Here is a 23,686-nt window from a genome sequence, read left to right as displayed (position 1 = left end):
TATGCACTACCACACGAAAATGCTATCACGCAGATAGTCATAGACGTGACTTCAGATAGTCATAGACATGACTTCTGCGAGAATAATTTTTTGTACACAAACTGGTACATGCACCATGTCTGATATTCAAATCCTGTAAACAAACTAAAAACCAGTTAGTGCATGTGTCCTTTTTTTCATCATATCTTCCGGCAAGCATAACACAACGGCTTATTAACAAGAGATGCTTGCCATGTCAAGATGTCAATCTGACCATGATAAGGCAGCCAAGAAACTAAACTATAAAAGTTAAGGCCGCACTGAAGCAATTTTCATTCTCTCAAGTGCCCAGAACACACTGCACACATTTCCCGAAGCCACCAGCCGTGTTGCAACTGTTGAGCATCAGGTGGGCTTTGCAAGCCTCATGCCGGTATATAAAAAATGAACCGCAACATCAACAAGCTAATTTATTACCGTCCCTTATGTACACTACACTCAGCAATGCTGTCATGATGTCTTCGAAGTCTCGGCAGGTCCACCAGCTTCACAATTTTGTGCCGATTCAGCAGACACTCTTGAACCTGCTTCGGCACTGGTTTCACCTTTGTCGTCTGCTGAGCTTTCGTCCTCGGCGATGCCTTCAAATTCTTCCCGCGGATGATTCGCCGTCACCAGTGACTTGCTAGGCGCCCTCAACGTGAAAACCACCGGGATCTCTTTGAGTTTGGGGTTGTGAACCTGCAATATCCTGAGCCAGGACAGCAGAGAGTCCCTGGTGGAAGTACCAGTCGCAGCCATGGCGAGGATGATACCATCCGTCTGTTCGTGAACAGTGGAAGGCTTCACCAGATCTGAGGTCGGCTTCTCCCCAAGGACAGTGATGGGGATGTTGGACACATCTGAAAAGAAAAAAAGGAGCACAAACCGAATTGCACGACCTCACACTTCTTGAAAAAGAAACAAACAAGGTAGCAGAGGAACGCACATGTCTATCAGCAGCATTTGACTTCCTTTGCGTAGCCAAAGCTCCACACCCTGTTTGCATTTTTTGTACTCCTCTTGCATCCGCGGATACACATTTTTGCATTCTTTTGTAAGCCTGGTAGTTTGTGTGCCTGACTACAGATGCGCAAAACGTAAGAACTCCCTAATGTCTGACTGCTGCTAACACAAGTTTACAAGTAAAAGGTAACGCACTCAAAGTCACTAGTGATCGAAAAAGGGATGTCTCTGGAGCCAACGTTGGGCCAATGGTGAAAACATGGAATCAGACGATAGCGTCAGTGCTAAATCATCACTAAGAACAGCCAAAAACGCAGCTTGCATGAGTAGAGCTGGTGCAGAATACAGAAACACCAGACGCCTATGATCTTGAGACCCGAAGACAGCTATGAACACAATTTTTTTGAACCCCACAATGCACAATGTATCGGCCGAGAATGTTTGGTTCTCGGGAGTTTTTAATCAATGCGCACTTGTTCATTCTTGTTCAGTTACCCGGGCATAGCTCTGGGAGCGCTACAATCTACCACGCGCTTTGACGAGACGATCACAAATTGGGCTTCAACCGTGTTGCACAAAGTTCTCTCCTAATTCGTTCCTTCCTCCATGCTGGTAAGAGTGCCTTCCTCCATTCCGCTGCTGATTGAGTTGACTCGTTTAACTGTTTAACTCTGCTTCTTGCATGCTCCGATCACGTGTAACAAGCCACAGTTGTCGGCATTCAAGAATGACACTGCTATAACAACTGCAAAGTGGGGTCACGGGCGTCAAGTGACATGCGAGCTCCGCCGAGGCATCGCTTTGGTGGCCTCAAAAGGGGCCTTTTAAAAAATGCAGGAAGGTTGCCGCGGCAGTCTCTCAGCTTGAGAAATCCAGAAGAAACACTGAGGCGAGATTGCCATAAGCATCTTGCCATATACTTCTCACGGGCTTGCCCGAGAAAAACTCACGTCTGCCAGCCTTGCTTGCTTTACGCGAAACTTGCCAACATCCTTATCTCACGAAGGTCTTGTGAAAACGAATCCCCGAAGGGACTGAATCATCTCCACGGCCTCCTGCGAGGACAACGTTGAGTCAGCCTGTCCTACTGCATCATTGCTGACTACTGCGTAATCACTGTTGCCGTCGCTATCCGATGCAAGCACATTTGCGACAATCACCTCATCGGCTAGAAGCACTTCGTTTCAAAATCTATAGCAGTGCACTTTCTTTTCACCGGCAACGTCGTGCATTGCCGATGATCAGCAGGCTGATCAGCCATCTTCCGTTTCGGCAGCGAGTTTCGGAGGGGTGGAAAGGCGAAGGGAGAGAGGCGTGCGAGGCTGGCGATGCGGAGAAGGCTGGAAAACAGCACGCGGCGATGTGCTGCAGCTTGAATTTGTTATTTTCTTTTTTTTTCTTTTCAAGGATTTCGCATTCCATTCTCTTTCGGCACGGACACCAAGTAGCCAGACTTCATCATTATAACCGATAATGCGGCATGGGGGCATTGTAGTAAGCGGGTTATTTCCCCATTGAAAACATACAAAAGTTGACGGTGCAGCAGCTTCTCATTGTTATAACCAATATATTGTAAAAACCGCTATCGTTATAAGTGGGTTCAACTGTATTTTCGTTTTGATATGTTGCTGGCATGGCCATCAGCCATGTCACAGGCGCCTCTTTGAAAGGGAAACTAGCCAAGCTTAGTTGATCTTGTAGTCACCAATGAGAACTGGGAGCATGCATTTATCGTACTTTTGTGTATCTGTAGTGATAGCATGAAAATGGTCTAGTACAGGCCGCGATTTCATAGCAATGCATTCCGCTCAATTTTAGGCCACTCTTGTCATCTATTGCTCATGGCCAGCTGATACCGTTGATAATGTGCGCGCAGCATCACTCTGAGCACTGATGAAGCACCAGAAGTGTCAAAAGGAACAGCATAAAAGGCCCTGCTAGAAAACTGTGGCCCCAAAATGTTTAAGCCAAAGGCAAGTGTATGTGCGAGCAGCAACGGTTGACAAACTTGGGCCATATTCTTGGACAATCACTTTCAAAGATAATTTTTTCACTATATTTTGCATGACTAGCACCAGACGCATCAGCGGGCGGTGCTAACGCATCGGCACTATGATAAGATAGCATGCTTGGTATTTTGTCAAGAAAACCGTTGCACGTAGGCACGGAAGGAATCTTGCGATAGTCATGCAAAACTAAAGGTATCTCCGAAAGTGACCGCAAGCCTCTTGTAGTCACTGTGCACCACCGTGACATTCAGTATCCCAAGCGTTGCTGGCACCATCCCATTCCACTGTAGCCTTCACAGTGCAAGCCATTGATGAAGGAGCAGAAGCACTGAAGAGGGGTTGAACGATAATCTGATTGCCGATAACTCAACTTCTACAGAATGCATTCAAATACATTATGCTGCAAAATATTTCTCACATAGTGTCTTTCCATGTGAAACACTTTTTTATGACTTGGCTAAAAAGTGTTGCGGGCCCCTTTAACACATGCATTAAGAGTTTCAGAACTCAGAAGGGGCCACGAAAATGTCTGAATAATCGGGCAATGCAGAACAAACTAACTTTGACGATAAAATCAATTTCGTTTTTTTACAACTGAAGCATCACCAAAAATTTGTTTCCAGAACTTCACTGTGCATTGCACTACACTGAACACCTACTTGAAGTTTTGTGATGGTCGTTGTGTTGATATTAGGGATGGGCGAATAGTGAATTTGAGGTTCAAAGCAAATTCGAAGCGAATAGTGATTTGGTCGAATAATTTCGAATCCAATAGTTCGAATAGTATAATCACATATTACAATAAAACGAAGTTAATTCGAATTTCACGGGACCGAAAAAAAAATGTCCGAATTAACCGAATGCCAATATATCAGGGTATCCAGAAAACAATAAGCAAATGCTTACTACGTCAGCACGATTTTATTGGTGCAATGGATGAGCAAATCCTCTGGCTATTTTGCACAAAATCAGTACAGAAGCTGCAATTCTCGTCATCTCGTGACTGATCAGCTCTCGCAGCAGCGATCGAGGCCTCGCAACTTTCTTTGCAGCACGGCCGCGGCGCACGCCATCATTTGCGACACGCGTTGCAATACCCGTGCGCACATCCCGATTATTTTTTTCGCCAGTAAGATGACCGCCAACAGATCGCACGTCCATCGCGATGTAGCCGGTGCTCTTCATCCTCGACAGCTTTGCACAGAGTCAAATCGAAACAACTGTTGGTGGCAATCGCAGCTGCTATCGACGTGATTATGAACGGCGACTTGCAGTGCTTAAGGCACGCGGCCGACACACGCACCGAGGCAGAATGAAACTACCGTTCGCTGCAACAACTGCAGACGAAATCGAGCTCGCTATCTATGCGATCATGGATGGCCACTAGACAGCTTTTTAGGCACGTGGCCAACGTGTACATTGATTCAAAACGAAACTACTTTTTGCCGCAACCGCCGCGGAAGAAACCGCAGCAGCTATCGATGCGATCACGGAATGGTGACGATGAAATTCCGCGGCCAACGCGTTATGCACGGCGGTAAATGTAATAAAGGCACAAATAGGCACGACGCATTCTGCCATTCACATACGATTTCCGCTGATGACTATGGCTATGCGGACTCCGCCGCTTCGTTTCGGTTGTACGCTAGCGCCGTTTCTGCTATTTGCGCCGCACATTTTCTGGCTATATAATGCAAAAACGTATAGCCTTCGAGATTTATGGTTGATGTATGGCAGCCATGATGTGAAGCATAGACTCCTAGATGTGTACCGGTTGTCCGTGGCTTCTGGCTGCCTATTCGGGAGCGCCTGAATAATTCGAAAATATAGAATACCTGAATTCGAATCGAAGAGAATAACGAATATAGAATTATTCGAACGAATATTCGACAATATCGAATATTCGCCCATCCCTAGTTGATATTTATATTTATGTTACCTTATGTTTATGTTTCGTTACGTTGACAATTATCCGGCCTTTGTTTGAAGGGAGAACTACAACCAAAGGGTCATTAACGTTTTAAAGCTTTTCCAAGAGTGCAGGTTCGATTTAAGGTACATAGTGGAGCTCGCTGAGGATAACGCCTTCTAGTTTCTGCTGTGTTTCGGCTGCAATGCCGATGTATCGGAAAACCTTCAACTCACAGTTATCGATAAATATGGGAAGCCCTGTTGCGTCAAACGAGAACACCGTTTGCAATGTGTTTACAGGGCAAACAAAAAGCCGTAGATGATGGCAGTCAAATTCCAGAAAATCCTTTCTCTGCTTGACCATAGGATGTCGAATAAGGATAGGAAGATTACTTTGGTCCTTAACCAGTGCCCCGGCCACCCAAAACAGGTGACTGTTCTGCACGTCAAGCTCATCCTGGCAGATGCCTGCCTGCAAACACGATAATGCACCTGCGACCACTGAACACCAGAATTATCTGGATACCTAGCAGCATTTCCAAGGACTTCTGGTCCGCTGCCCTCTTACAAAATTTAACCACAAGGAAAACTTACAGATAGGCTTGGTTAAAACACGATGGCAGGCTAGTGGTTAGAATCCATGAAAGAATGTGTAAGCGCAACTGAACGAGGACCTAGAAACAGACACACAGAGACAGAAACAGAGGTAGGCTTGTTGGACGCCACACATCTTCACAGCCATGGCTTGGGACCAGATAACCCTGAAAACCGTAGCCAGCTGCTTCCACAAGTGTGGCTTTTTCAGTCCTGCGGTGGCCCCTCTAGAGCTAGACAGGACGACAATAAATTAATGGGCCCTAGGTGAATTACAAGTGCTGCCTGGAAGACTTCATCATCATTGACGAGTACCTTGCCACTTGCAGTGTGTGCACGGTTGAGGACATTGTGCCTCGGAGTTGCCTCGGAGCTTGCAGTGTCCAGTGATGACGGAGACGGCAATAAAGTTATGCCCAACGACGAGCGACCACCAGCAACGGCTGAGAAGCTACATTTGTTTGATGTTTTAAGGCATGCTATGCTTGCGGACGAGGTCAGCAACAACACCTGCGGCCATTTTTATGCTTTCAAAAAATGTATTCTGCAGAACCTTGCAAGAAAGAAAGCGCAAAAATGCATCCAAGGTTTCTTCTGCCATGAATTAAAATTTTTAGGTGTGGTTGCTTTTCGTCACTTTCATTTCCCAATATTTTTTTTTACAATTTCGGGTTATATGAATTTTTGGCACCATCGCGAGTGATTGGTATCATCGAAATTCTACTTTATTGGGTGTAACATCCAAAAAGTGGGCCGTTTTACCCAAAGGGCAAGCATTGAAACCGATAGAAAGGTTTAGCATTGCAGTGAAGCTGCTCAGATTGTGTTCCAAGAATATGCAGGGGCAACACGGTGTGAAACAGCATGCAAGGCAACTGCTGCTGTGCAATAGACAAGAAACAGCACCCTGGAAGCTATTAGGCGTCTCACAATGCTGGCGTGCTGCCACTGGCGTTGCAGGCATCACACCTCAATGGAACCCCGAGATGAGACAGAAGGAAAACCGTCGGCACTTATAGCTTTAAGTGCTCAGACCACCGTATGCGCCACGGTGTGGTGTGCACACAGCTGCAAGACATGAACTCCAGTGCTTGTGATATCACTCACGCCAGCAGCGGATGGCAGAATCCACTGCAGTGCTGATTGAACAGAGCCGTGAGGGTGCACCCACTAGGCTTCATCATTTTCGCAGCTCAACTCATCTCTAGAGACATTCTAACTTTCCACGTGCATACTGTGCATGCGCAGTCGATGCTGTCACAGCATGGCGACAGCGGCGATCCAACAAGGTGAAAGCGCCTCGTGTGTCCATATAAATCGCTACAGCAATAAAGCAACACTGGATCTATGAGAGATTATTAGTGCACGGCTTCAGATTCATTTTGACCTCTTAATGTGCACTGTAATTTCAGTACGCAGGCATTTTTGCATTCTGCAAACCACACAGTCACCATCGTAGGAAATCGAACCCGTAACCTTATGCTCAACAGCAGAATGGCCCTAAGCCACAATGGAGGGTTATCTAAGCTTTCCAATGCAAACAGATAACACGATAAATGCGGCTCATATGCAAGTTAATGGTTTAAATGACCCGAACCAAAAGCCAACAATCAGTGACCCAATAGGTTTCAATGTGTCCTCTCACCATCAGAGTCTATCTCGACAACCCGGAGTGGCACCGGCTCGGCTCGCAACAGAAAGTAGGAGATGGAGCTGCTGCGGAGGTATATGGAGAAAGGACCTTCAATCCGAATCGGCTTGTCCGTTGGATGTTCATCAATCAGTTCCTGCTGCTGTGGTGACTGGCCACTCACAATCCACGTGTCGTCCACTGCGTCTAGCACCTCTTCTTTTGCCTGCAGAGGCAGCAACAAAACACCTTGTTTCAAAACCCACGTCAATTCCAAATATGTGCCGCTGTTGTACCAGATCTCTTTTATTACCTAGTTAAGGTTGCTTGTTTTCACTTTGTTTTGATTGCATGTTTTGAAACGTTAGAGGTACCCTTCTTTCTTCTGCACCTCTGCTAAATCGGTATATGTGCATTCTTGAGGCAACATGCTACCATTCTTTATCTTGATATTGCCATTCTTAAATATCTGCCGAAGAACACATAAGTAGCTATTGTCTTCACAGTTACCTTTGTTTCTTGGTATTGTGAACATAAGTCTCTGTCCTATTTCGATTTATTTGCAACCATTTAACATTTTGTTCATATAGAATTACCCCCAAGGTTTTTTATATGGGTCTTCAGAGACTCCCAGTCGTCCAAGACTGCTTTTCAACGGTAGGACCCCCAAAGCAGTTTGGACGAAAATAAAGGATTGATTGATTGATTGACTGATTGATAGATTAGAATTTTGGTATACTGAAAAAGCGAACCTCACAACTAAAGAAAACCTAATGCTGGCTCAAGGATTAAATCTGGGACCACTGCCTTTTCAGTGCAGCTGCTGTATTATCTGGGCAAGAATGTCAAGCCAAGAATGCAAGCATGGCAATGTGATGCCAAATTAACTAAAAAAAATATCTTGATAAAATAAATTTTTAAGCAAGTTCTGCAACACAATGAAGCAGGAAGCAATTTTTTTTTGCAGAAACAGTTTGCTTTCTCAAGGACACACTGCAGGTCGTTTGGGTGCGTGCATACTCAGTCACAGTCGGGCAACTTCTAATAAAACTTCTTCCACCTTGCAGATTTTTAACAGCAGAGCTGTTTAAGGCCGGCCGCAAAACCTTGCCGAGCTATGACGTCACTGCGTTGCCTAGCAACCCCATACCAGCTGTGCTTCGCAAAACTCCGTGCCTAGACACTGCTTAACAGTGGAGCTGTTTAAGCCAGCTGTAATTTGTGCTGTGAGCCACAAAACCTCGCCAAGCTATGACGTCACTGCACCTGTGCGATAGCTTCGCAAGCCTAGACACTGCGCGCAGTGGATCTGCTCCGCTTGCCATAAACGTTCCATGTATTAGGTGTCAAGCCGGGGTTGCTAGTGTGCGGGCGGTAGTAGCAGTCATGGGGAGACCGAGGAAGAACTGCGCTCCTGAAGAGGCCGCTTTCCGAGAATCACCCCGCTTGGCCAAACAAGAATACCATCACCGGCGCCGAGCTGATCCTGCACCGAGAGCCGAGGAAGTCTTAGCCAAGCGACGGCGCAGAGTCGAAGCTGCGCCTCGCTTCTCCTAGCTCCGGCAACACTCCTCCGCCGCCACGCCAGCGATGGCGTCACTGCGCGTTGCATGCGCAGCTTGCAACACTGACACCACATTCCAATGCCGACACCGTGTTCCAGCAGACTGGCTCCGTCAATGCGATCGCCTAGCAATCACTTTCCCAGCTTCGCCCAGCCATGTCATTGCTTCGCGCCACAATTCTTGCTTTGCATACTCATGACAACACTTTGTGAAGCTTGGCCATGACGTCACACTGATTATAAAGATCATGTCACCGCGACGGCGACACACCCAACTCTCGTAGACTTCGCACTGAGTAAATGTAACATGGGGCACCAAAGAAGTACAAGACACCCAAAGAAGCAGCAGCTCAGCTGGAAGCTCGTCGTGCCACCAGCCGAGAACGAATGCGGCGATTGCATGCTAATCCAGAGTATCGCGCCGAAGCCGCTGCTGCTAAACACGCCAAGGCTAGTAAAACCTGGAAGAAGCTAGGTCGATCACCAGCTCCGTTGTTTACTCCAGCCTTGCACCGCTACTGCAAGCTGCCCACTTTTTTTACAACTCATTCGAAGAATGCAGCACTTTTGCATACCCTTTGTTGTAAGTCTATTTTCTGGAGCGGCTCACCGTATGTGCTTCCATCATGATAAAGACTTCCACTTTTTGAACTACTAGATTTAAGGTTGCACCAGCCCCTGGAAAGTAAAGCTAGTTTCGGTTTCAAGGAACATGCGCGCTCCTAGTGGTTGCCGGACATCCTAAGTTATTTTTCTTATTTCTCTTTTTGTGAATTTTAAATCGGGCGAAGTGCGGGAAGTAGTCGCCATCGTGCGTCCGTCGAGCTTGCCTCCGCTCACCCTTGCCACTCGCTCAGTCAGCGTTATCACAAGTCAAATCGCGCTTGGTCGCCTGCTTCGGTTGTCTTCCCAAGTGTGAAAATGGGAAAGATAAGACCGAGAAGCTTGATCAGGCATGCAACGAACGGAAGATGCAGGAAACCAGGTCAACGAAGCATTAGACAAAGATGGCTGAATCGGGGCATCACATGTGTTTTGCGGCTCTGTGGTGTTTGAACACCAGAAATCCCAGCTCTGCAAAGTTTTTCAGGTTTCCTAATGACCACAGGTAAGCACAAGTATTTCACTCTATTTTCCGGGCAGGTATTCATTTTGCATAAGTAAACCAGTTCTGTGCAAGCCTGAGTGGACTGACATAAGAGCAGTGTCGCTCGACTTATTCGTCATGATGGCAGCCCATCTTTGCCGGTGAAATACTTTTAATGAAGGGCTTGAGTGCGAGTTTTTGGGCTATACATTTTGTTCATTCTTTGTCGACAAGCACAGCCAAGGATAAAAAAAAGAAAAGATGAGAAGATGCAGCCGTGGTGGTTAATAATTTTCGCATTGGTTTGGATCTTCTGGAATCTATTTTCACTCATTATGTACAAATTTCCGTTGTGAATGAAAATTGCTTCTGTAGATTGTCACTTTTGCACTGCGCGGATGTCACTTTTTTTTTCAGTACTGAATGTGTCAATAAAAACAAGAGCGTTCAACTTTTACTTGTGTTGACTTTTGGTTGGCCGAGAAAGTGGCTAGTTTTAGTTGATCCACTTCACAACACACAAACAAAATTAACGACTGATGGTGCCAGGAAGTTATTTTCTTTATGCTACCCCCCACTATATCTGTGAACTAGTTGAAATGTAGCCCTAAACGTAACCACAAGTTAGGACTTTCAAAGCAACTACTTTCACGAAAGGATGAAATGCAATATATTTACCGCGAATATTGGTAATTAACAACGGTTCGCTATATAAATACTCCTAATTATAATTGCTTGGCACTGGTGCGTACGAGCAATGTCCCAGTGATTTAGAAAATAAATAACAGCTCGCAAGGTAAGCCTGGTAGGAAGAAAGTGCTTCCTAATACACGACCCACTACAGCGGGATCTGCTCCGCGATTTGGCCAATTTCGCCGCACGGACAGCGGACCTGCAAGAGAGCACGAACACAGTCCGCTTGCATGCGAATTGGGAAAGGAGGGCTTCAGCGGCAACCCTCCTCCTTCCGGCTGCGCGCCCTCCTCTCCCTCTACCTTCTGACCTCATCAGTGACATCATAGAGGCATTGTTTTGTTTGTGAATTATTTTCAGTAGGATATCCGGCAGCTGCCAGTGGTGGAAGTGCCACTGCCACCGTGTATCGGCATGGGACTGAGCGTCCCATGGGAGGTATAGGGAGTTTCCGGCCCCCCTGGTTACACCACTCAATATCAAATAAAGCATTGCCGCGCCATGGTGTGAATTTTCTTCTAGTGGATTCTTCCTAGACTACAGCATTTCCTGCTTTCATTTGTTCAAGCGTGTAAGTGCTTGGTTAAGATTTACAGTCAAGCTGTTAAGAGGAAGCTTTAGCTCAGGACGAACTCCGATGCCACCTATTCAAATACATGTAAAACGCAGAAATGCGTTATGAACAAAACTGCTGGACCGATTTTAATGAAACTTGTTGCTTTTCAACGAGAAAGTTTCATTCCAGTGACTGCAGGAAGCGGAATTTTGATATAGGGCTTAGAAGCTTTTAAAAGAATTCACAAAAATTGGTAAGTTTAAAAAAAATTTAAGCATGAAGTTCACAAATCTGTAACTCTGAATCAAAAACAAATACGTAGTTCTGTAAACTGCATCCCTTAGAGCATCTAAGGCAGAAAAATCTGGTACATTAATTTACAGCTCACATGAAATTGTTACATTTAATGGGTTTTCTAAAGTCTTACTCACAAATTAGTGGTATATTTAGGAGTGGTGTATATAAATTTTGTCTGCTTTAGATGTATTATTAGGCGCAGTTTAAAGAATTGTGATACCGTTTTTAATTGCTGCGCTACAAAGTTGTAGTCGTGATAATTGAACTTTCTTTTTTTTTTTATTTTGCAATCTTCAAAATTTTTTTATAAAAGACCCTGACAGCCTAAACGAAAAATTTCCTTCCTACAGTGACTAAATTTTTACTTTCTCTTTTGAATGCAACAAACTTCATAAAAAGCTTGGAGTACGCTTAAACTTCGCCTTTAAGAGTGGAACGCGATAGCGTTATTGGACGCCGTTGACGCTGTATTTTCTGCGACATGGAAAGCCCGGTTTTCAACATTCCCCTCAATGTTGGTTAAAACCAAAGTACAGCGAAACACCATCAGAATTGGAGGACGCTTAAGCTTCGCCTTTAAGAGTAGAACGCAATAGCATTCAAAGATCCCCGGCTGCTTATCAGGCTTTTTTCTCAAATACTGAAATTACAATCCAATGCTATCACATCTGTGGGTTCTGGTTAAGTCGTACTTTACAATTTTACTTTGCAAAATTCAACTTTTGTTCACTAACGCCTTGCGTCACGCAAAGGGCCCGTCCGGTCAGGGTGGTTCAGGATGATGTGGTTAGGCATGATTATTTCCGCCAGACACCGATGCTTAACGCCGAAACCGACGCCAACGCCAGATTTTCTGCGACATGGGGCCCTTAGCGCTATTGCGTTAAAATCAGTGTAGTGGTTGCCAAGAAAAACAATTTCTGAGTTTCCGTATACCATTTAGATGGGAGCTCCCAAGCTCAGGACAAACTGTGATGCCGCCTTTTCAAATAAATGTAAAACGCAGACATGCTTTTATGAGACTATCAGTGGACTGATTCGAAGGGAACTTGTTGTATTTGAGACAGAAAGTTAAATTCTAGTAATTGTAGGAAGAAGAATATTGATTAGAACAACTTTTAACAAAAATTTCTGAAAATCGGTATATTGCAACAACGTGGGATCGACAAGGATGCGGAGCAGCACTAACAAAGACACCTTATCAGTCATCAGCAAAACCAACAACGTCTTCTTCGTCTCCACGCTTAACCTAAAAGCCCGCGCTACTTCAACCTCCTCCCCACTGGCACATACCCGCGGCAATATAGTTGTTCCATTGGCTCCCCCATAGAAAAAAAATCCTTCATCCCGATGACAGAGGCTTGGCAAACTGCGATAAAGAAAAATAACTGTGCAGTCTTGTCACTCTTCATAGTACGGCTTCATACGAAGCACATGAACAACCTTGGGTAAATGCCGTCAGCGCTTTGAACTGTGAGAGCCGTCCGGAATGACTTAGTAGGTGACTTCACTGATGCGTCGAAGAACTATTTAGGGCGCGAAGTATCTGCGCAGGAGCTTTCCAGAGTCGACGCCGACGAATAGGTATCCAGACACACACTTTGTCGTCGATGTTGTATGTTACGGGTCTGTGCCGAAGATTGTAGCGTCTGGAGTCACAGTCCTGTTGTTCGTGGATTCGCCAACGTGCAAGCTGCCTAGCTGCACCCGTCTTGTCATCAAATTCATGAGGGACCATTGCGTCTAACGTTGTCGTAACCTCACGGCCGTACACGAGGCTGAAGGGTGTCTTGCGAGTGGTCTCTTGACGAGCCGTATTGTACGCGAAGGTGGCATATGGTAAAACCTCGTCCCAGTTCTTGTGCTCTACATCGACGTACATGCTTATCATGTCAGCCAGTGTCCTGTTGAGTCGTTCCGTCAGCCCATTTGTTTGAGGGTGATAGGCCGTGGTCTTCCGGTGGGCGGTACCACTTAAACATAGAACGATGTCCAAAAACTTGGCCATGAATGCAGTACCTCTGTCCGTGATGACTACAGCGGGAGCGCCATGTCTTAAAACGATGGATTCAAAAAAAAATTGCGCCGCTTCATCTGCTGTTCCCCGCCGCAGAGCAACTGTCTCGGCATATCTAGTGAGATAATCCGTGGCGACGATTATCCACCTATTGCCCGTAGTAGACGTTGGGAAGGGGCCCAGAAAACCCATGCCTACTTGTGCAAATGGTGTGGCAGATGCTTGAACAGGGTGCAGAAGGCCGGCTGGCTTGACGGAAGGCAGTTTGCGGCGCTGGCAATCCAGACATGTCTGAACATAATGTTTAACGACCGCAGCAAGTCTCGGCCAGTACTAATTCTGCCAAATTCGTGCCAATGCGCGAGTGTAGCCCAAGTTCCCAGTGGTCGGCTCGTTGTGGCAGGCATGTAAGATTTCATGTCGAAGCGATGAGGGAACAACGAGTAAGTAGTTGCTGCCGCTAGGGCACAAGTTCTTCTTGTCGAGTACGTTGTGGTGCACGCAGTATGACGCCAGCCCTCTTGCAAATAGCCTTGGCACGCTGTTGGTTCGTCCTTCCAGGTAATCAATCAGCGGCAGCAATTCAATGTAATCCCGTTGCTGGCGTGGAAGATCGGCAGTGTCCACGAGTCCCAGAAAGACCGTGTCATCATCGTCTTGTGCTGCCGTCTCAACAGGAGACCGAGAAAGGCAGTCGGCGTCTGCGTGCCGTTTTCCTGACTTGTATGCGACAGTAAAGTCGAACTCTTGGAGTTGAAGACTCTAACGTGCAAGCCGGCCGGAAGGATCTTTCAAATTAATGAGCCAGCAGAGCGAATGGTGATCGCTAATAGCGGTGAAAGACCGACCGTACAAATACGGACGAAATTTCAGAACTGCCACTACCATTGCGAGGCATTCTTTTTCAGTGGTGGAGTAGTTAGCCTCCGCTCGGGACAGTGTCCTACTGGCGTAAGCTATCACCTTTTCGCTGTCGTCCTGCCATTGTACGAGCACCGCCCCTAGACTGACATTACTAGCGTCTGTATGCAATATTGTAGGGGCGTTTTCATCGCAGTGTGCAAGCACGGGAGGCACTTTCATGCGTTGCTGGAGCTCGTGAAATGCCCACTGCAGGTCTTCGCCCCAAGTGAAAGGGATATCTTCTCTGGTGAGCTGTGTTAACGGCCACGCGATGCGCGAGAAATTCGCAATAAATTGCCGGTTATATGCACATAGTCCCAGAAAACATCGCACGGCCTTTTTGTCTGATGGGGTGGAGAAATTAGAGACGGCAGCAATTTTATCCGGATCAGGTCGGACTCCTTGGTTACTGACGACGTGACGAGGAACTGGAGCTCTTGAAAACCAAAATGGCACTTTTCAGGCTTCAACGTGAGACCGGCAGATCGTATTGCTTCAAAAACAGTTTTCAGCCTTCGTAAGCGTTCATCGAACGTTGTGGAAAAAACAATCACATCATCCAGGTACACCAGGCATGTTTGCCATTTGAGTCCAGAGAGCAGTGTCCATTAGATGCTGAAATGTTGCTGGCGCTGAACACAAACCGAAGGGAAGTACCTGAGATTCATAAAGTCCGTCAGGCGTCACAAAGGCGGTTTTCTCACGGTCTCTCTCATCCACTTCGATCTGCCAATAACTGCTTTTCAAGTCCATTGAGGGAAAGTAGCGCGCATTTCGCAACCTGTCCACGGAATCGTCAATACGTGGCAGTGGATAAACGTCCTTCTTTGTGACCTGATTGAGCTTCCAATAGTTGATGCATAGGCGCAGGCTACCGTCCTTCTTTTTCACTAAAACTACAGGTGACGCCCAAGGACTATTATATGATCGAATAACGCTATCTTCCAGCATCGTCTTCACTTGTCTTTGGATTGCCTCGCGTTCCTTTGGGGCCACGCGATAAGGGTTTTGTCGAATAGGTCGGGCGACGACATCAGTAATGATGCGATGTTTGGTAAGTGGCATTTGACCAACTCTTGACGCAGATGAAACAGCCCTGGTACTGGTTGATGAGCTCAAGAAGACGGTCTCGCTCAACGGCCATTAACATCGAACTAACGTCCACAATAGGCGCAGCTGTGGGGATCGTGGATGTTGTCTCCAGAGCTAAGTGGCAGTCTTCTATCGGTATTAATTCGTCAAAATAAGCGACAGCAGTGCCTCTCACGATGTGTTATCGTCAAAATTCGTCAGCAAGAGTTCGGCACTTCCGTCGATTAAATTGATAAGTGCTCTGGCAATGGAGATGCTGCAATTCAGTGCTAGTGCATTGATGTGTTTAGCGACTCCAGTCCCATTCTGCAGGCTTTCACAGTGCACGGGTGCGAGAGAGCAACTCCACGGCAAAAGTATCACGTCGGCTGCAGCTATACGTAAGCGACGTTGTGGATGCTCCTCATGGGTGACATTATCTTAGTTCGTGGCAAACGTGACGCTTCTGTCGCGGATGTTAATCACGGCGCCTTACTCACGAAGAAAATCCATCCCCAATATAAATTCCTTGCAACACTCAGAAAGAATGATGAGGGTGGCGATGAAGGTTTTACTGGCGATTAAGAGTCGGGCTGTGCATTTCCCCGACAGGTGTCAACTCATCTCCAGCGGTTCTTATGTTGGGTCCGTGCCATGGCGTCTTCACCTCCCTTAGTTTGTTGGCGAGTTGTAAGCTTATGATTGAAAAATGGGAGCCAGTGTCAACAAGAGCGGCTACTTGGTGGCTGTCAATGCGAACGATGAGGTCGGCGCTGACGACGTCAGTTACGTCTTTCGTAGTTGAGTCTGTCGTATTCGTCGTTGTATTCGTCAGAGTCTTTACATCGTCGTACGTCGATAATGGGGGACATGGAGAACTTCGAGTACTGGCAACCTCACCTCCGGAGGTCGCTGCGTCTAGTTTCCCCGTCGTGGGCTAGGGGATCCTGCCCCTAGTGACATCGGCAAAACTGCGACGAGTCAGTGAATTGTAGCACGCAGGAGATGGCAAAGGAGAACGTGATAGGGGAGTCATCGTATTTTGCGGCTGGACGTTCACAGGAGCGTCGTAGGCGCGTCGACCGTCATACGGAGAATAGGCGTAGTTGGCAGGAAATACCGCAGCTTTCGTTCCTCTGGCATGTCAGGGTCTGCTCTATGGAAAAGACAGGCCATATCTTCTGAGAACATAGCAACACTCTCATTGGGTTTTTGAATCTGAATTTTAAGGAGACGCTGCACATTGTCCCTCCTGTCGATGCTTGTAAAAGTATCCAGCAGCTGTGTGCAGACGTCGTCCCAGGTGGCAAAGCTTCTCTCCCGGTTGACGTACCACGTACAGGCATTGTGCTTCAGATAGAAATAGACGCTGGAGAGTTTGTCCGCCGAGCTGGTCATATGGTTGTACTTGCGACGCGCTCGAACTGGTCCAGCCAATCTTGGACGTCTTCAAAGGCATCACCATGAAAGCTCTCCGGAACCATAGGGTTCTGCAGGGTTACTTGCGTTGGAGCCGCGGTGGCCATGGTAGTTGCAGGAGGCAAATGATTTCTTGAGGTTTCTTGCAGGGGACTGGACTCGGGCGCTATGCCTAGTAGGTGGTGGCTGAACCGGTGGACCGGTGTTTCGATGCACAATGGTGATTTCGGGCTCGATCGTTGGCTCCACGAAGGGGTGCCAAGCATGAAGGATGGAGACTACGCAGCACCTCCAGTGTAACGACGTGGGATCGACAAGGATGCGGAGCAGCACCAACAAAGACACCTTATCAGTCGTCAACAAAACCAACAACGTCTTCTTCGTCTCCACGCTTAATCCAAAAGCCCACGCTACTTCAACCTCGCCTTACTGGCACATACCCACGGCAATATAGTTGTTCCAATATGTAAAAAAAATATAAAAGCACAATGTTTACAAATCATAACTCTGCACAAAAACAGACATTGCAGTTCTGTATCTGTAAGAGCATCAGAAGTGGGCAAAGTGGACAAATTTGATAAGAAGTGGGCAAATTTGATACACAAGTTTACAGCCTAAGTAATATTGTTACAGTGTTTGTAATGGTATCGCAAAAGTGCCACTTCTGCGCTGTCCAGACTACTGCACTGTCCGGACCCCCTCGAAATGATGTTTGTTGCTGTGTCGACTGGCACATTCTAAGTACGCCGCTTCTCTCTTATGGTTATGGAGGGCAATGGCAATGCTGCTGTGTGCCCATTTGTAGTAAACCAACAAATCAGCCCTTGAGGACGCCTATATTCCTTTGCTGTACAGGCAAGCTCGTTGTAGTGGTCTTCACTGTAGAGGCGTTCACAATAACATGAAAGGTAGGAGTTTGGCCAGGACATACAAAGTGCTTCGTTACACAGGTCATTTCGTTGTAAAGGCATTAATTCTGGTGCCGTTCAACTGTACATCGTATGTGCATACATGCAGACATACACACAAACGAGCAGCCCACATGTAAAAAATCAAAACCTTCATAAATGTTAATTTTCAAAATAATTTTACTCTTTCTTCCCGAATTTTGAAGTTCTTGAAACCGGTCACCGATTCTATGAGAGGGAAAAACAAAGATTTTTGTGTTATGAGGTCAGCAAAGGAGATTTGAGGGTCTCACTTTGTGGACGGTCACGTTGGTCTGGATGTCGACGCACATGCGCTTGATGGCCAGCTGAGCCAGCTCGAAGGGATCCCGAGGCACTGGGTTGGGCAAAGGGTAGGGGCTCATGTGCTTGAACTTGGGCATCCAGTACATCATACGCGCTAGCTTCTTGAACACCTCGCTGTAGAAGCCAAACGTGTCCAGCACCATCTGCCGCATTTCGCGGTCTGGTATCACACCTGCAACAACCAAACTTCCACCGTTAGATAGGAACGACAAGCTACACAAGACACGCGTGTATCGAGTGTCAAACAAATATGAGCGTCAGGCATACATGACCTTTCCAGCTAAACTGCAGACTGATTTCTGGTCAAGTTTTGCACAAGGGTAGCATTTTGTAGTGGGCTCAACCTTAAAGCACAAGACCAAATTTTCAAGCTTGAATTCCGAATGCACGTTACACAGTGCACGTCACACAACAAGCTGTTAAAGTTTGAGTGCATTCGGTGCAACATAAAATTTGTATCTGAATTCTTTTTATATTGCAGTTGATCGATATCACAGTCTGGTAGCACTGATGGGAGACGAAATGATGTGCGCTCTGCATGGTCAGTGTGTCCAGTGCATGCATGGTTTAGTTTTGGCATATGCGTCTTGCCAGTCAGTCCGAGACGCCCTCACGCAGCAATGGACATGCCCCTCTTGGCACAGCACACACATGGTTTCGCAATGTTTTGTAGCAGACAACACAGCATTCATTAGACGCTTCATTATGCCACACAAGTCATGCTAAAACTAACTAAATTCTGGGGTTTTATGTGCCTGAACTACAGTACGATTATGAGGCATGCTGCATTGGAAGACTTAAGATTATTTCATCCACCTGGGGTTTCTTAATGCATACCTAAATCTAAGCTCACAAGCGTTTTTTTTTTTTATTTCAAGCCCTTCGCAATGCAGCCACTGTGGCCGGGATCAGATCCATAACCTCGAGCACAGCAGCGGAATGCTATAGCCACTAAGCCAGTGCAGTGACAAAATGACAGTCGCTGTGAGTGGGAAGAGCTTACAGGACGCAATTTCAAACTGAAATTGAACACTGAAGTGTGGACTGAGAGTTCAGCTTTTGTGCATGTGTGTGTACGCATACACATTGCCACCTCTACTCTCAGTTACAATGATAAACCGAGAATACTTGGACAACTGCGTCATGGGCCCTTTAATACCACGTTTCCTAGCATTACTTGCCTGTTTGATTGCTAATACACCTGGAGTGCACATGTTCTATGGTGACACCAATAAACAAAATTATGGGTGCCCGATCTGTCACTGCTACGGTGAAAGGCACAAGGACAGCAGTCATTGGGCTCAAAATAATACCTTGCTCTGAAAGGCTCTATAATAACAGTGCTGTAAGTATAAATCAGCTTTTTTAATTTAAAGCCATTGTCACTCTTTACCAAATTTGGCAAGCATACCTCTGTTTAGGCAGCAATTGTACGTGAAGTCGATAGACACGTAAATGCAGACACTTATTTCACATCATCTGCTACACGCTATCTTGGTCCCCCTCTAATTTCACACCATGCCAGCATCACGGACATGAAAAAAGCTTTAAATTTACCCAACCTTTCTTGCGTCATAAGTGTTCTTGCCTCTGCCTTTTTTTTTAGAGTCTACCACTATAATCCAATTTAGAAAAACACTCTTTTCCTTCGCATAACATAACATAACATAACATCCTAGATTGCAACTACTTCGAGACTGCCGTGTACTCTGTTTTTGTTGAGTTTTTCAGCAAATATTCTAGTGTTTGATTTAGACAACTCCTTTCTGTAATGCCTTCACGCCTTGAGAGTACTTGAAATAAATAAATGTGCACAAAATGTTCCCTGTAGAAGAATTTCCTCAAATGGTAATGCAGAGGAATCTAGGAACTCAGATAATAAAACATGGCGAAGCTGATGCTACACTTTGTGACCTCTGACAGGTCTGACGCATGATAGTGAAGCACCAAACAGTTACCGCAATTTCCAGAGATCTTCAGTTACGTAGTCACACGAGCTTGTAAAAACCAACTGCAACAAAATTTCAGTGGAGCTTGGTTATAAATGAGTGGTGTATACCATTAAACAACTTTGGCAAAGCTGCAGGCCTGGTCATAGTCCAATTTTCGTATTACCAGTCTTTAACTGACACCTGCGCAGATTATGCGGGCACCTGTTGGTTGGCGGATATGGCACAAATCCCCAGGCCATGGCCTCCAAAATTTTCAGCATGCTGCGGGTGCTGCCTGATCTCTGAGGTCATGCTCAGGTGCCACACTGGTCTTCAATCTTCTGGATTCTACGTCATTTCAGGCAAGCCATAATGGTAATGTCCGTTCGGCATGACTCTGTTTCGCATTGTGTCTCTTGAGATACAGAAAGTGGCTCAGTGTTCGTGTTTCAACCAAATTTCCCAATGGGTTCTGCCATTTTAGTTTTGCTGTCCTAAGGGTGTTCCACGGTACGATATAGAACACATGTTATTATATCCTGCTAAAACTAGAGAACAGTGTGTTCATTCTGATGCCTATCGTGTATGCCTGTTCCAAATCTGTAGTATTGACAATACAAACTTTATGAATGGCCCTCGTATGATGACCTGATAACTTGCCAGTGACGAGGAGTGAATGATAGGAACAGAATAGAACCCAGCTGAAGGAATCGTCACATTGTAGTACCCAGCTTAGATGTTCCACTTCTCCCAATATCCAACAACACTTTCATCTTAGCTATGTTGATGGTCTGCTGAAGCGTTTGTTGTCATGCAACCTTTTCTAAGAGAGGTAGGGAGTGAACTGCAAGATAATGACACTTTGCTCAACATGCTCGATAACACCAAGATAATAGGGCTCTTATATTGATATAGTGGTGCGGTTCTGGGCCTTGGTTTATTTGGAATGCGGAACAAGTGCTCAGGTAATACAAAGATGTGATCCACAAGATTAATCTCAGAGTAGACAATCCAGCCAGTTGATAGTTTCCTTGTGGCTTTCATTTGTTTTTGATGATGAATCTGACTGGTTTTTCACATACAATTTTTTTTAGGTGGTATGCTGATTTTTTTAACTACCCTGTTGGCCATGCAATATGCCAACTTTTTTTTTTTTTTGACAGTTTTCTCTGCCTATTGCTCCAACTTTTCGGGTGCTGGCTGCTGTTATGCCGAGTACACAACCACTTAGGACACGGGGTATCAGCTCATTCTTGGTCAATCTCACAGAATGGTTATGTGCAACTATGACACGAGGGGTATAGTAGCTTTAAATGTATTTAGATATGTGTCGTACATCTCTGAGCTGTGCATCTCTCATCAACATTCTTCCCTCGACAAACATCATACATCGCATTCGTCTTCATGACACAGACAGCTAACAGCTAAGGACGACGAGGCTTTGCTCATGTATCCGCTACAACTGCTACTTCACTAACCCAAACAGGCTTCAGACGATTTGGATTCTAACTTTTCGTTGGATCCGCATGTTATTTTAAAGCGAAGCTTTCCATGACTTACTCCACGAGTTTTGACATGTCTGCTCACAGTTTCTTGCCGAGCAAAGTTGGCCAATCTCCTAGATGGCATAATCAAAACTGAGCAGATCCTGGAGACAGTGTGATCTGCTGTCGCATGGTGGGGATCTTCGTTTCGTGCCAGGAAGGCATGTACGTATAGCTATGTTGCAAAACACAGTGCAGGAGATCAACAGTTACATGGCCATCACTGCAAAGCAAAATGACACATACTTTCTGCAACGGGTGAAGAACAGTTTTTTGCACTTACATTGACATAAATTGCATGCATCATGAGTCCTTTAGCATGGTTGAAATGTTTCAGGAAGTTTTCGCTTAACAGTCACTCCAACAAATGTGCTGGATTTGCTATAATTTCTTTCCTGGGAAAGAAAACTTTCAAAAGGGCATATAGGTGATGTGCACGGATACAAAGTAAACACTGAGATGAAGACGACAAGTGTCACAATGTGCACTTTTACAAATCAATGTCACACACCACCACGAAGAGAGCAGTTTTTGCGAAATCATGAGAGAGGTCTTTGTAGGATTAAAAAAGAAGTTTGGCAGCGAGGAAGATGGTGCTGAGACAGGTCGCAAAAGGCAAAGGTCGCATTTCTGTGCCTGAGCACAGAAATGTCTTTGCCATATTTTCCTGTTGGTGCATGGTGTGCAATCAAGGAAGGCCAACGTCTCCACTGCACCAACAATGCTCTGCCCGGCATATGCTGCCTGTGCCATGGTGTCTGTTGCCACCAGGGACGACAACGTGTCTGCGCCCACTGTCAGCACATGCAACACAACTTGCTCCTGGACACTACTAACCGCATCAGCGATAATCGCCCTCATCAATTCTATGCGACTGCTACCTCACCTTAGTGCTCAAATCATTATAATTTTGGTTGATAGAAACCTTCGTAATATATCCTGAAACCTTCCACATTGAAGCCGCATTATCCCTCAAAATTAAACGGCTAGACGCCCGGGCGAAACTTACTCGACATGTTGCCAACGCTACAGCCTGTTCTCAACTGGCAGCATATGTTTTTCTTTTCTTTTTTTTTTTTTGCTGGACTTCGAGGCTCAAACCGGCCGCCAGTGGAAGGGAACTAACTAATCCAGTTTCCAGCTTTGCATTTCCGCGATTGCATTTTCGTGAAAACGAAACTAGGAGGCGATTCTCCGGGTATATTTGCAGCGCCATGCAGAAAGAGGTCCGTTCGGTTGCAGGCACTCCCGTAGATCGAATACGAGGTGCCGTCTGCATCGCATCCCCAAACTCACCGTGCGACTCCATGGTGTCGAGCAGGCGCACCCCGCAGTGCTGGTGATAGGGAAAGTGGAAGAACTCTGCCTGCACCATAGATCGCGGCGTGTACTTCCCCTTGGGGAACAGGTCGAACAGCATCTTGTACATTTCTAGGTCCTTCTCGACGTTGAACTCGGTAACGAACCGCGTGGCCACGTTGATGAACTCGACGTGTCCCCGCCGGTTCTCGTTTCCCAACTTGAACCGTTCGATGACCTCGATGAAGCCCTCGCGGTTTCGCTGATCTTCGCTCTTGAACAGGCTCTCGCGCAGCGCTATCGCCGCCTCCGAAGGCGGCGGAGGCTTTCGCCGGCCGAAGAACAGCCGCGCTCGGGACGTCGACAAATGTCGAATACGGACAGCGCTGTGTAGGCAGTGCTGCCTCGTCGTTAGCAACGCGAGGGACGAGCATGCAGCATTGCCCGCCGACAGGAGTGTGCCTGCGATCGAGGCACACGGGCGTAGAATCATCGTTGAGTCGTGGCTAGTTAACTAAAGAGTGTTCACTCATGATATACTGTGCGTTTCAGATTCAAAGCTAGTCGTGAATGTCAGGAGTCACACTGCTACAATTAATCTAGGCGGCAAATTAACGGATGATTGCATCGCTGACCTCCGCACACACATGTCTAAGAGCAGCCGCCATTGCCCGGACGGCCAGTGTTTGCGGACGAAACGAGCATTGTTCGCTATATGTGGCGAAAGTGCCACAGGCGCCACCCGCGTCGTCTGCTGCTTTCTTCCTACGCGTCGTCTGCCGATTCCAGCGCCGAGAGTCGTAAGATTGTGACAGAGGAACACATTTGACGTTCGGTACGCCTGCAGTGCTTAGCATTTTTGACAATGTGCCACAATCTGCTCGCTTTCGCCAGGACCCATAACTTCATAATCAAACAAACGGG

At 46.4% G+C, this 23,686-nt stretch overlaps 1 protein-coding gene across 1 annotated transcript; it reads right to left on the bottom strand.

Moving 5' to 3' along the window:
- Positions 1–436: 436 nt before the first annotated feature.
- Positions 437–23,564, bottom strand: LOC119453856 (evolutionarily conserved signaling intermediate in Toll pathway, mitochondrial). The gene is made up of 4 exons (XM_037715903.2): positions 22,760–23,564; positions 17,937–18,160; positions 7,144–7,354; positions 437–881 (listed from the first exon to the last, which is right to left on the bottom strand). The coding sequence occupies exons 1-4, from the start codon at positions 23,253–23,255 to the stop codon at positions 490–492; spliced, it is 1,323 nt and encodes a 440-aa protein (XP_037571831.1). The 5' UTR covers positions 23,256–23,564; the 3' UTR covers positions 437–489.
- Positions 23,565–23,686: the final 122 nt, after the last annotated feature.

This window comes from Dermacentor silvarum, chromosome 5 (genome assembly GCF_013339745.2).
Source record: "Dermacentor silvarum isolate Dsil-2018 chromosome 5, BIME_Dsil_1.4, whole genome shotgun sequence".
NCBI lineage: Eukaryota > Metazoa > Arthropoda > Arachnida > Ixodida > Ixodidae > Dermacentor > Dermacentor silvarum.
The sequence above is the reverse complement of the archived record's forward strand: the minus strand, read 5'-3'. Positions and strand labels throughout refer to the sequence as shown.